The 12,858-nt window shown below is 39.9% G+C and overlaps 1 protein-coding gene across 1 annotated transcript in view; it reads right to left on the bottom strand.

Moving 5' to 3' along the window:
- HSD17B12 (hydroxysteroid 17-beta dehydrogenase 12) overlaps positions 1-12,858 on the bottom strand; it is a 136,617-nt gene that overhangs the window by 33,203 nt on the left and 90,556 nt on the right. The window contains exons 5-6 of the mRNA XM_024558740.4: positions 3,331-3,395; positions 2,402-2,446 (exon numbers count right to left, since the gene is read on the bottom strand). Coding sequence (XP_024414508.2) covers positions 2,402-2,446; positions 3,331-3,395 — 110 coding nt within the window. The remainder of the gene's footprint in view (positions 1-2,401; positions 2,447-3,330; positions 3,396-12,858) is intronic.

Below are 12,858 nucleotides of genomic sequence, written 5' to 3' on the forward strand. Positions count from 1 at the left end.
TCATCTCACGGGACAGGCTCCTATGCCGATGTAGAAAGGGAAAGTAGAATAGGAAGAGTGAAGAGGTGGGAGAAACACTTTATAATTTGTCAAGATGTTAGGACAGGTGGCTCATTTTTATTTCATCAGTGTATTGAACCGGCTGAAAGGTACTCTCCAGTGCCGTTCGCTTTGAGCTGCTCTGTCCACATCTGCCCCCTGCGCTGCTCCTCTTTAAGCAGGGACACCAGGTGACCCCCACCAGCACACCCTGATCTGTGCTCAGGTGCCTCGGGAAAGATGCAGTGTGTGGGCGTGGAGCAGAGAGCTGACTGGTTCTCGCAGATCGAGATCAGAACCTTGGCCTTTCATCATTAGCATTCTGTGCACTGCCAACCAAAAATGATGCCTGCTCTGGGAGACGGGGGAGGCCAGTTAAGTTCTGACAAGCAGGAGAAACACTAATGTGTCTAGTGTAAACCTTTATACAGTTTATTTGACAGAGGAAGTAAAATTATCAGGAGACTAATTTGACTAATTTGTAGCTAGTATTAATTCTATAAAATAAAATTTAAACACTTGAATGTTTTTCATAATTAACTCATTACAATATATTATAAAACACATGTACATAATTTTAACACTCGTATTTTTAAGCGCTTGGCCAAGTGCGCTAGAAAAGATTATGAAAACAATAGTATGCCCCAGTCATTACAAAAGGTAAAACCACAAAACATAAAAATTATAGACCAGAAATAATAATTCTCCACAAAAATCTGTGTTAAAAATAAAGTTATAGTTGTGCATATTTACTGGAAATCTTTATCAGCTCTTAGTTCAGCTAAATAATAATAACATGGTTTTTAGAGCCCTTACTATGATTTGGGCACTATTCTAATAAGTTTACACATATCACCTTGTTTAATTTCCAAAACAGCTCTGTGAGGGAAAAAGAATTATCGTCCTCATTTACAGGCTGAAGCAGAGTGAGTAATCTGCTCAAGGTCGTACAACTAGTAAATGTGGGGGTTATTTAATTGACTTGAAACTTCCTACAGATTATTGAAGGATGATTGTGTGTATATAAATATGCCAAGGGAAATACCTTAAAAACTATACAGATATATTCATCCTACCTATGTTTTCAAAGCATCAATTTTGTGCTTTTTTCCCTTGCTACAAATCTACTCACTAGAGGTCTACCTGTTAGCAGTGTGCCTCACTCAAACTGAATCCACGTGAGAAAAACCCTTGGTTAATAACAATGGAAAAGATAGCGATTGTTTGTTTTATAAAATCACCACTTGTCATATCAAAATGTAATTCATTCGATGTGCCTTTAAACAACAAGCTACCAACACTATGTGTACGCATCCATTAAGGAGGTAGCTTTCCTTATGGGAGAGCTGGCTGGCCCGAATCAACCATATTGATAGAATCATATAATAACTGAATTACCTAAATACTTTAAAAGCAACACATACGTTACACAGAAAGAAACATAGCCATACATAAAACATTTGATAAGGCATAAGATCTCAGGGTCTTTGGACTTGAATCAACTGTGTAAAGGTTGTGATTTCTCAGACTATAAAGACACAAGGAGAATGTTTCTTAAACATTCATGAAAGAGAAAAAGATCACGACTATCACCTCAAATGAAAATTAACAGTTAAGTTCTTATTTATATTTATCTGGTCAATTCTAATAGTTTTGAATTATACAAGTTACTAAAAATGGATTTAGCTTTTCCATCCATCTGTTCAAATTTGAAGTGTCTGACATTGCCCACGGAAATTCTGCCTGGCATGGTCTCGTATGTATAATTGAGGTATGATACATTATTGTCGTTGCTGTTAAATGTAAGGAAAAGCGGTACCAGGTGCTCCTGTTTATTAGCTAGTCTTCCTTTTGGCGTATAGGAGCTGGTGTCGCATGCCTAGCAACACGAGAAACTAGAGTAGTTCTTATGTGTGGCTAAGAAAAATCACTCTCCTTACTTTATAGTCCCGCACTTCCCATGCAATACTTTATCACAATATTTATAACTCATCGACTTACATGTATCACAGGAGATACAAAATTGAAACAATTTATGAGTGATGGCTTGCATGTAGGTGAAAACTTTGTAAAAATCAATCTTTGGTCTAAGTTAGCTTGTGTAGTCCCTGGGCCTACCACAGTGTTTGCAAGTAATGGAGGCATTTAATAAATACTCATTTGTGTGAAAGCAGTATCATACAGACGCCTGTTTGAGCTCAGTTCTTCCTGCTTCCTGAAGACATAAGGGAAGAGACCACTTTCATCTGGAATACACTCTCACATCAAAGAAAAGTTGGCTGAAATGAACAAACTGATTATGTCAGTGTTCTTAAATAGAAAGAACCAAAAAGAATGATCTATTTATAAAGAAGCTGCTTACCTTACAAACAGAAAGAATATTGACAGTTATCAGTTTCTTGATGGTCTGCAAAAAAAATATTGATTATTTTATATAGATTTGATCATGGAAATGACCACAGTATACATTTATAATGAATGACCTGGAGATGCATCAAAAATGTCCCTAGATATAGCAGAGACCTCGGGAAATGACAGGAATTGGGACGGAGAGACACATTTTTATTATTATCCTCTCAGTGTTACAGTCCTTTTCTACCCAAAGCAGCAATTCATGCTAATGTGCAAAATCCAAGGTATATGTGCAAGTAAAATCTGAAAGCAAAAGACACACTTAATCTAAAATAAATATGAACCCTCGTAATTTCTTCTCTGCTAGTACAGGAAAAGAGAAATGATTGAAACTTAGATTTTTAACAATTTTTAAAAAATTTTACATGTTCCTTCTTCCATGATATGTTTTTCGAGTCTTTATTAAAGAATTATGCATGTATCAAGGGTACAGCTTCCATTTTCGTAGAGCTAGCTTACCTGAATCAACTAGTATATTGCTATATACTAACAACTTTATGATTTTTAAATTGGTGTTCAGAATCCGAATACTTAAAACAGAGCTGTTGTGAGATAATAAAAATAAGAATAAAACTAGGGCTATTATTGATCCTGGCACTATATATATACACACACACACAAAGGAGGTGATAAACATTTTCTCATTCAATCCTTCTACCATCCCTGTGAAGCCTATTTTATGGGCAAGGGAACGGAAACGAAGTACGAAGTACGGTTGAGATAACCCTCAGAGTGACTCAGGTGGCAAGTAGCAGAGCCAGGGTGTGAAGCTCAGGCAGCTCCACTCTAGGGCTCACGGTCTGAGCCGTTATACCGCACCACTTCCACAATACCTGTATGCATGCCTTTTGTTACCATAAGATACAAAGAATCACTCACATTGTCCAAGTCAGGAATTTCCAGGAAGTATTCAGGATACTCATACGCCACCCCCACATTGTTCACTGAAATGACACATTCGTTAGTCTGCTAATGTTTTACAGATTTTTTTTACAATACTGGGATTAAAGATTTCAATACTAAAATTATACATACAATGACATAATTACTTTATGGCTGGAGTGAGCTTCCCACACCTTTCTATCCAAAATCTATCCATGTGAGTGCAGTTCAAATGCCTCCTCTGCCACTAAGCCTTTTTGCACCTACCACCCAAACAAAAGAACTTACATTCATTCACCTTCCAATTTCCATAGCGCTTGGAGTGTGTCTACTCTGTCTCTGTAATAGTTATTTGTAGATACTGCTTAATCCATCTCTAGATCTTAAATTTTCATAGTACAGTAGAAAGGGCAGAGAGTTCTGCAGTATCAGAGAATGGAAACCCAAGTTCTACTTATAACTATTTCAGAACACATGTGACTTGGGTAAGTCACATACGACAGACATGCATGTTTCTTCACTTCTAAAATGAGAGTTCACTTAATCATCCAACAAAGCCAGAAAGAAAAGTCCATTTCTAGCATCATGGAACATACGATCAAGTAGGCAGAGAAAGGCACTAAACAAAAAGAATTAAAACCATTATTTCATTACAAAGTACAGGGTGCCGTGGAAGCCGATGCCTGGAGAGTCTGAGTTCGTCTGGGAGTGAGAGAAGACTTCTCTGTGGAGGGCAAGAGACTGGGTCAGACTAAATGTGTCCAGCAAATCTTCCTTCCCTGCCAGCCCCTAAGGCCTTGAGAGTCCAAGTCGTGTTTTCCTGAATTCCTACTCCTTGATCACTAACCTAAGACTGGGGCTCCCAGATAATCGAGAAGCTGTGAATAAACAGGCTAATAGAACTGGGTTCATGATTAATACTCAAATATCCTATGGCTTCCTCTGCTCTGTAAAGACAAAGACAAACCCAGAATAAGGAATATTTGCAGGAATCATATAAATAAAATATCTTCGAATTTATTTTAATCAAGTCAATAATGAAATGGATTCTCTCTCTCTATCTGTATTTAATCATCACAACAGCTACAATATCTCCCTTTTGCATGTGAGGAAACCGAAGTTCACAGCAGTTAAATAACTCACCCAAGGTCACAGAGAAGGAATTCACACTCAGGAAATTTGACTTCAGAGGCTGGGCTCTTAACCACTACATCAAAGCCATCATCTGCCCTCACCCAGCACTCAGTTCAGGGGAAAAAATACCAGTAATAATTGGGTAACAAACAGAAATCTGATAGCGATGTTTAATAAAACTGTGAAGTATTAGAAAAGAACGTTTTCAGTAGCAAAAAGATAATGAAATTATGATCAGCCTGCTAAAGCTTCTAAGGAATCGTGCCAGATAAACTTGATAGTAGTAATAGTAACTCTTTCAATAGACTAACAAAATTAGGAGCTCAAAGGAGTTCAATAAGGGTTCTATATTTAGCAGTAAGCCAGTCACTTGAGGCTGTGAGTCTCAAGATGTTACTTGCACAGTTCAGTCAGGATGGCCTGAACAAGACCATTGAAACGTGTCTGAAAATCTGTAAGCAAAAGATAATGGCCAAGCAAGCTGTATTTAATTGGGACTCATGCCCATCTGAATAGAGATAGTATCTAAACATAATTAATAACAGCAGGTCCAAATCCATTTTTATTTTATTCAGTAGGTTCTCTACCCATCAGGTGTTCTAGGAATCAATTCTATAAAAGATCTGTTAACAACTAAGCCAAAAGTAGTTGAAGGTGAGGCTTTATATTCACTTGCCTTTGGTTTAACCATCTTCAGAATTATGAAGGATGAAAAACAGCGTGACTGAAACAGTAACACCCAAAATATCTGATAAAATGCCACATATAAACAAAATATTCTTTTTTTAATAAAGATTTTATTTATTTATTTTTAGACAGAGGGGAAAGGAGGGAGAAAAAGGGGGAGAAACATCAATGTGTAGTTGCCTCTCATGCTCCCCCTACTGGGGACCTGGCCAGCAACCCAGGCATATGCCCTGACTGGGAATCGAACTGGCTACCCTTTGGTTCACAGGCCGGTACTCAATCCACTGAGCCACACCAGCCAGGGCTAAACAAAATATTCTTTACAAAGTCAATTTAAGATAATAGAATCCTTCAAGAAAGGTTTTGCCAAATTGTAATATTCATCAGAATTTTAAAAAAATTTCCATCACGAACAGCAAATTCCATCTCAGATCACTTTCCCATATCTAGAAAACTCTTTATATTCAGATTCCTTTCTAGCCCATGGAAAAATTAATGATCTATTTCAAAATAATGAAATAAAACCCTGAATAGTGTAATTATAAATCTCTTAAAACCCAGATTTGGGTTTTTAAAAAAATCTGGGAACTTTGCAAGCAGTATAGTTGACTTCGTAATCTTTTTAACATGTACTACAAGCACAAATCCAGCTAAGGAAGCCCACAAATAACCGAACAACTAAGCAAGCAGGAAGTGTTATTCTGGGTAAGGACGCATTAACGATAGAAAGTCTTCCGTTCCGTCTCTGCTAATGGAGCAAAGGGAAGCTATCAAAGCCATCTATTCACACAATGAAAATACAAAAACACTATTGAACACAGCTCTAAAAGAAAACCTGGTCAACACGGAGAACTTCTGCCCAAATAAACCAACAGTATCATGTATAAGGACTACACTTTCATAACAACAATCTCACACACACACACACACACACACACACACACACAGAAAAAGTGTTCAAGTTGGAACAGATCTTTCAGAATATTGACCCAATTTTATGAGGGGAAACACATCCCAATGTTACAATGGCAAATGTCCTATAGCAGCGATTTTCAACTGCTGTGCCACGAGAATTTTTACAACGTGCAATACTTGACTATTTAGTCAGGGGCACAGACCTCTTTTCCCTTAGATTGTCCAAAAAAAAAAAAAAAAAAAGTGCTAGCAGTCAACACAAAAATAGCCGTCCAGGGTGAATGAATCAAATACCTATTTTTTGTCTGATTGGCAAAAAATATATTTTTGGTGTGTCACAGAATTTTAGCAATTAGTTTATGTGTGCCATGAGATGGAAAAGCTTGAAAAATCGCTGTCTTATAGTAGGGATTAGGGCTCTTCAATCTCTTCCTGCTTTATTAGTTGTGCTTTCTGCTAGTGGAATATATACTATCCATAATCTCCCCACAGTAAGTAACCACTTCAGACAGCTATGATTTAAGAGTATACAAGAGAGACAACTGTTGCTCTCAAACAGTTATTTCCCACCAACTGCACAATAGAATGCAAATCTTTTGGAAAAGGCGAACCCACTGCAATTTTATTTTGAAACATTAGGTGGCAGCAATAACCAAAGAGCGGGAAGAAAGCTTTCAGGGAACTGGAAAAGGAAGAAAACAGGTTTAGAGTAGGAGTTAAGAATGGAAATATTTCCATTATAACTTAATCTCATTAAGAATGGGTACACGCAACGCCATCTTTATACATGACAGGACTCACCAAACCAAACGGTGCCACAAGTTATTCCTACATTATTCAGATAGTTGAAACCTAAATGGAAGCATTTTAAACTGGCATCAAATAGCTGTTCATTAGAGAGGTTCTCTTTTTCTTTCTTTCTTTTTTTGAATTCTACAATGAAGGCACCAGAGACAGATTTAAAATTTCTGATGCAGTGACCCGCAAAACACTTTCGCCAGTGGAACACACCACGTCTTTCAGAAGACAAAGGATGTCTGTAATCTCAGAATCCCAACTGCTACCCTAGTAATCATCACAGGACTGTGAACAAACATAAAGTCTGTCCCATCAGTTTCTCATCGGAGTTCTACGACTGAGAAGAACTCAACAGAAGAGATGAGACAGCTGGAGAACAGAGTGTAGAGAGACCAAGAACGAGCACAAGGGGAGTGGAAAGAGGCGGTGGCAGCAGGCAGAGGCGATCCTGAGAGTGCTGATTCTCACAGAGCGCTTCCAGCCACCAGGCTCAGCAGTGCTCTCCGTGCCCCCACCCAGACTTCCGAAAACCCGACCAGATATGTATGGTGTTTTCAAGGCTCCGGAAATCCACAGAGTAATTCTGAATGTTATAGAAATACTCTAATGATATGTTACTACAGTTTAAAATTCACGTCCACATCTCATACCTAAAAAGAAAAAAAAAAGAATATACACAAGATATCTGTTCCTTCTAAATTCATTTACTGCTGCCTCTGACCTACTGGACATTTAAATTCTTTATCAAAACCAGCTGCTATAGAGATAATGATGCCATTAGGAAATTATTAGATTGTTGGTAACTGAGTGGACATGAGGGAGGAGCAAGCAACAATAAAGACTAGAAAATAAAAATCCATTTTTATTTTCAAACACAATAACAGATATGAGCATCCACATGCACGTCACTTACAACCTGCTGCTCTTCCCAAATTCATCAGAGACAAGAAATTAAGGTGATTAAAAAAAATACATTGCCTAATAGTTGGGCTTCCCAATATAGATCAAATAATGCAAAGTACTGCCCATTTCCTTCTCATCATAGCAAAGTGGAAATGTTAAGTCTACATTTCAGGTGCGTTTGTAGTTATATATACTAATCCAGTTCTAGCACTCAAATTAAAGGCTAGGGAAATGGAAAACCTATTAGAGTTCATTAATAAAAATGGATTAGAAAAAATGCTTCCACTTCATTGTATTTCAAAATAAACCAAATTTTTAAAATGTAGGATTTAGTAACAGTGCATGTACCAAAAGTGCGGTGGGGGGGGGGGGGGAGGACCACCCCGTCTTAGGCTTTTATACTAAAAAGATACAGATCTCGGAGTCCAACAGACCCAGCTTTTAGTCCTGGCTCTACTACCACCACCTCCTAACCAGAGGGAAATGATTTTACCCCAATAACCTGTTTCCTCACTGTCCATGTGCAGCTAGCATAGGACTAAACATGAAAGAATTGAACAAAAACATGCAAAAATCTTTAACTCAGTCCGGAAACACATCAGCATGTTAATAGAGAGAGGAAGAGTTGTTACTGTTGCGTGGTCCTTCAGTGGGCAAGTGTTACTGAGCTCACATGTCATGCCCGACACCGCTCGAGGTGCCGGGGATGCAGCAAGACAGCCACGGGCCCTGCTCTGACGGTGACATGAGCAGCACCCAGGTGGGAAGGCCCTTCTGCAAGAGAGCTCTGGGCCACCGTTCGTCAGAATAACTGTTTACACTGATTAAATGGATCCCAATTGCCGCGCTCCCCTCTTTATTTCACTCGAGGAGATCTATCCTCCCGTCCACAGAGAGTGTGGAAAGTGATGCAGAGAAAATTCCTTCTTTGCCTTATTTAACATATTGCGGTAGCTAGCACATGCTCATACTCTGACAGATGATATTTGGAACACCATGTAAAACATTTTGCAAACTTCACAGTTTTCATACACTGTGAGTAGCAATTTCTAAATAAAAGAGAGTTTACAAGGCTTTAAATTTGCAGTGCCTTTAATCAGAAATTGAAAATTTGAGACTGAGTCAGAAGCAACACAACAGAATGTTTCAGTCCCACTGTTTAATTATAAATTGCTGTGGGATCCTCATTACAAAACTAGGTAAGATTTGCCACACATAAACTTAGAAGAGGGGAGGAGGAAAGAAGGATAACAGTGAGGTTGGTGGTTCAATCTTAGCTAACAGGTGAAACACTTACCAATTTCATGAACTACGGTTCTACTTACATTTCTGAAATTACAGCTAATTACCCAGTTTTTAGTTAAAGGTTCTGCTCTAATTAATACCATTAGTGGGTTTCTAGTAAAAGGAAATACGTTTGAATTCTAAATCTTACTCTCCCTTTAGATCTCCAATCCCATTCAACACATCTAATGGAACTATACTTAGTCTGATAACGTTCCTGATGATTCTCCTAGTATTTAAAAAAAAATCCCTGTGCTTCTTCGGCTTGCCCTGATTGGCTACCCCAGGCTGCTGCCTCATTCAGCACAAAACACATCATCCACACCGGAGATCCGAGTGTCTACGTGTGTCTCCCACCTGGACTTCTCAGAGCCCTCTCAGGGGTCACATATCCCAAAGTAAAACCGTCATTTCTCTCTAAAGAATTTGCTCCTGATCCAGGGTTTCCTGTCACGGGGAAACAGCATCTCTTGCTCAAGCCAGAACCTGGACGTTGCCTAATTACTAACATCCTGGACAATGCATTACCCGTGCATTTAAATTCTGTAAGTCTATTTCTTGTCTGTAAAATAGGCATAGAAATACCAACTAGCTACTTCATAGGATTGTTGAGGATTAAATGAGATTCATTAGAATGGTGCCCGGCATATTTTAAAAAATGTTTAATGAGTGTTGGTGATAATAATTCAAAACAACCGCTACTATTGTTATTCTTCACTCCTGTCAGACAAGACCTCTGATGAAGACCTTCAGCAGAGACTGGTCCTATTTCTATTTGCTCAGCATCTCTCTGGTCGGTCACTTCTATCCATCCCCACTGCCGTAATCCTAATACAAACCGTCATCATATCATGTTTCGTCGCTGAGATAGACTCACTGGTCTCTTTCTATCAACTCTTGCCCTCTTCACCTTGGGAGTCAGAATGATCTCTCTAAAACTCGAGTATGATGTCAATTTACTGCTTAAAACTCTACAATGTCTACAATGTCCTTCCAGTAAAGTCCAGACGTTAATAAACCGGGTTTTCTAAGCCTTTTGAGATCGGGCCCTGCTTAATCTCCACACTCCAGCCACTTCCTCTTTGCAATCCCTGTGCTAGATTTGTAAATCTCCTATCAGGGCTTCTGAACAGACTGTTTTTCTACCTAGAAATGCTTCCCACAGCTCTTCCTCCAGAGTTCAGCCTTCAGGTCTCAACTTCGGTATCACTTTCTCAGAGAACATCTCTAATATGCTTATTAGCTTCCCCAGTAACACACTCTTTCACCACCAGCAACAGGTTCCCAATTACTTGTTCAACGGCTGTCTTCCATGAAAGCAGAAACAATATCAGTTTTATTTACTGCTATATCTCTGTAATTATCCTTGTTGATACTCTGGTTTCTCTTCAGATAGGAGAGAATCTTTCACCTTTTACTTGTTGAATGAATCAGCATACTATTGATTAAATCAATCGATCAACAAATAGGAACAGCGAGGTGCTGTATAATAATTGTCTGGTCTTTGTCCCAGATTCCCAGGCTGGAGGCTGAAACTTCAGGAATTTCCAGGGTAACAGAGGAGGGTCTTTGTTATTCATGGTGGGCCTGTGGGCCACACCTGAGTTTATCCAACCGAGATGACTCAGAACAGGGGTGGGTCACCAGAAAGACCAACGAGGTAACAAGGGTGGGGGCTCTGAGCCAGCCCGACCTCTGGAAAAGAGAGGGGGCTGAGAAATGATTCAGGCCTACATAATGAAGCTCCAGTCACAACTCTGGACACTGAAGCCCAGTGAGGCGTCTGGCTGGTGAACACATCCGTGTGTGGGGCGTGTGGTGAGGGCTGAAGCGCAAGGGGAGGATGCAGAGGCTCTGTGCTCAAACCCTCTCGGATTGGATCGTGCCCCATGTATCTCTGCACTGGACTGGCCTTGATTTGTATCCTTCATACTACAACTGTTTTCCCAACCTCTGTAAAAAGGTCCAGCAAACAGCAACTTTGTAGTCAGTTTGTCAGAAGTGCAGGTGGCCTGGGGAGCCCCAAACTTGCAGCTAGCAGCTGAAGTTAGAGCAGTATTGTTGGGGACTGTGCCCCGAACCCAGGGAGTCTACCCCAACTCTGGGTGGTTAGGGACGGAACTTCATTACATTACAGCAGGGAAGTTTTAGAAGTATCCTGCCCCTAGAAAGCACAAAAATCAGATCTCGGTATAACAGAGATGCTGCACCGTTTCCGGAAACCATCCTCCTGGCGTGCTCCTATAATCCTTTCCTCTGCGACGTGGCCAATAATAGCCTCTGCCCTTCATTGGGTCTGAACCATGTTATACCTGGGCTACTGGAAGGGAAAAAAAGTGGGTGGGTGGAGAAGGGGATTACTTCCAAAAGTATGAAGTTTACCTTTGGGGCTCTCTTAACTAACTTTTTTTTTTTCCCTTCTATTCTGCCTCCGCTCAGCACCTGCCGCTATAGTAAGCCTGTGCTCTTCTACTGCAAAATGCTTTCTCCACGTCTTTCACCAACTAAAATAGTCATTTCCGCAGGCTGACTGATCCAGCAAGTAGACAGGTAATAAACTGAATGTACTTAATCCCAATAAGATATAAATGAAGATGTCATTGGCTCTTTCAGAGCTCCTGACATTTCAAAAGAAAGCAATTTAAATCTAAAATTCTAATTAGTAAAGTTCCTGAGAATGGCAAGAAGATAATCTGTAGCTTTATACATTTCTAAACCTTCTGAAGAAGAAGCAACGCCCACTTGTAACTTCCTTCGTCAGCGGAGACTGGGGAGCTGCACGACTTGCTGGTACACTCCAGCATCCTTCCTTCCCAGGGAGCCTAGGAGATCCACCAGCTCCCACAGCCCCGTGGCCCCCTCTCCGAGACCCACATCTGTTTCTTCTCCCTTTGACACTTCGGGACTGAACTACAAGGAAGCTGTCTCTGGGTCCCAACCCAATTAATTACCTGGGAGTTCGCCATTTGGAAGCTAATCAGGCCTTTTCCTCAAGAAGCTAATAATACTCTTGGGTCTTTTGTTAAGAAGCTTTAAAAACTTAATATAAACCGAGATACAATGCTTTCTTTTCTTTTGTTATTAGCTCCCTTTCCCCACATTTGCTCCTACAAAAACCTTCCATTTTGTACAACCCTTCCGAGTGTTCTTCTAGTTGCTGGATGGGATGCTGCCTGATTCCTGAGTCACTTAACAGGGCCAGTTAGAGCTTCAAAGTTACTTGGTTAAATTTTGTTTTTTAACAGTAATGAATAGGCCTGAACGCACTAAGCCAGCACAGCATCACAAGTCATGCCTTCTGGACCAACCGACTCTCTCGTTTCTACAACTTGTAAACGATGACAGTATGGTATGAGAGGGCGTTGGCGGCCTTGGGCACAGAAAGTCTCGGTCTAGGTCAGGATGTGTTAAAAGTTTGAATAAAGCAATGGTTGATTTTTTTAGTGAATCACAAACTAAGTTACTATATTTTTCCAGGAGGATCCTTCTATTTTTAATTCTAGAATAAAGAATGTCACTTTTTAAAAGTTAGAAAGTCACAGCGCGGGGATTTGATAAAAGTGTTATCTGTGGCATGCTTGAAATCCAGGGCTACTCCTCTGGCCTTGGTAGACCTCACGTCCTGCAGCGCACTGTGCAAAGTCCCCAAACCAATGTGGGGCGCACGCAATCGTCTCTTGAGGAATCAAGTGAGCACTATAGTCGGCACATTTTGTTAATGGATTGTTTGCTTATTCAAAGCAATACTGATGTCATTTTGCCCGAAGAGCTAAAATTTTTAAGCTTTCTCCACTCTGTGCTTCT

The sequence above is a fragment of the Desmodus rotundus genome, chromosome 5 (assembly GCF_022682495.2).
Source record: "Desmodus rotundus isolate HL8 chromosome 5, HLdesRot8A.1, whole genome shotgun sequence".
Taxonomy (NCBI): Eukaryota; Metazoa; Chordata; class Mammalia; order Chiroptera; family Phyllostomidae; genus Desmodus; species Desmodus rotundus.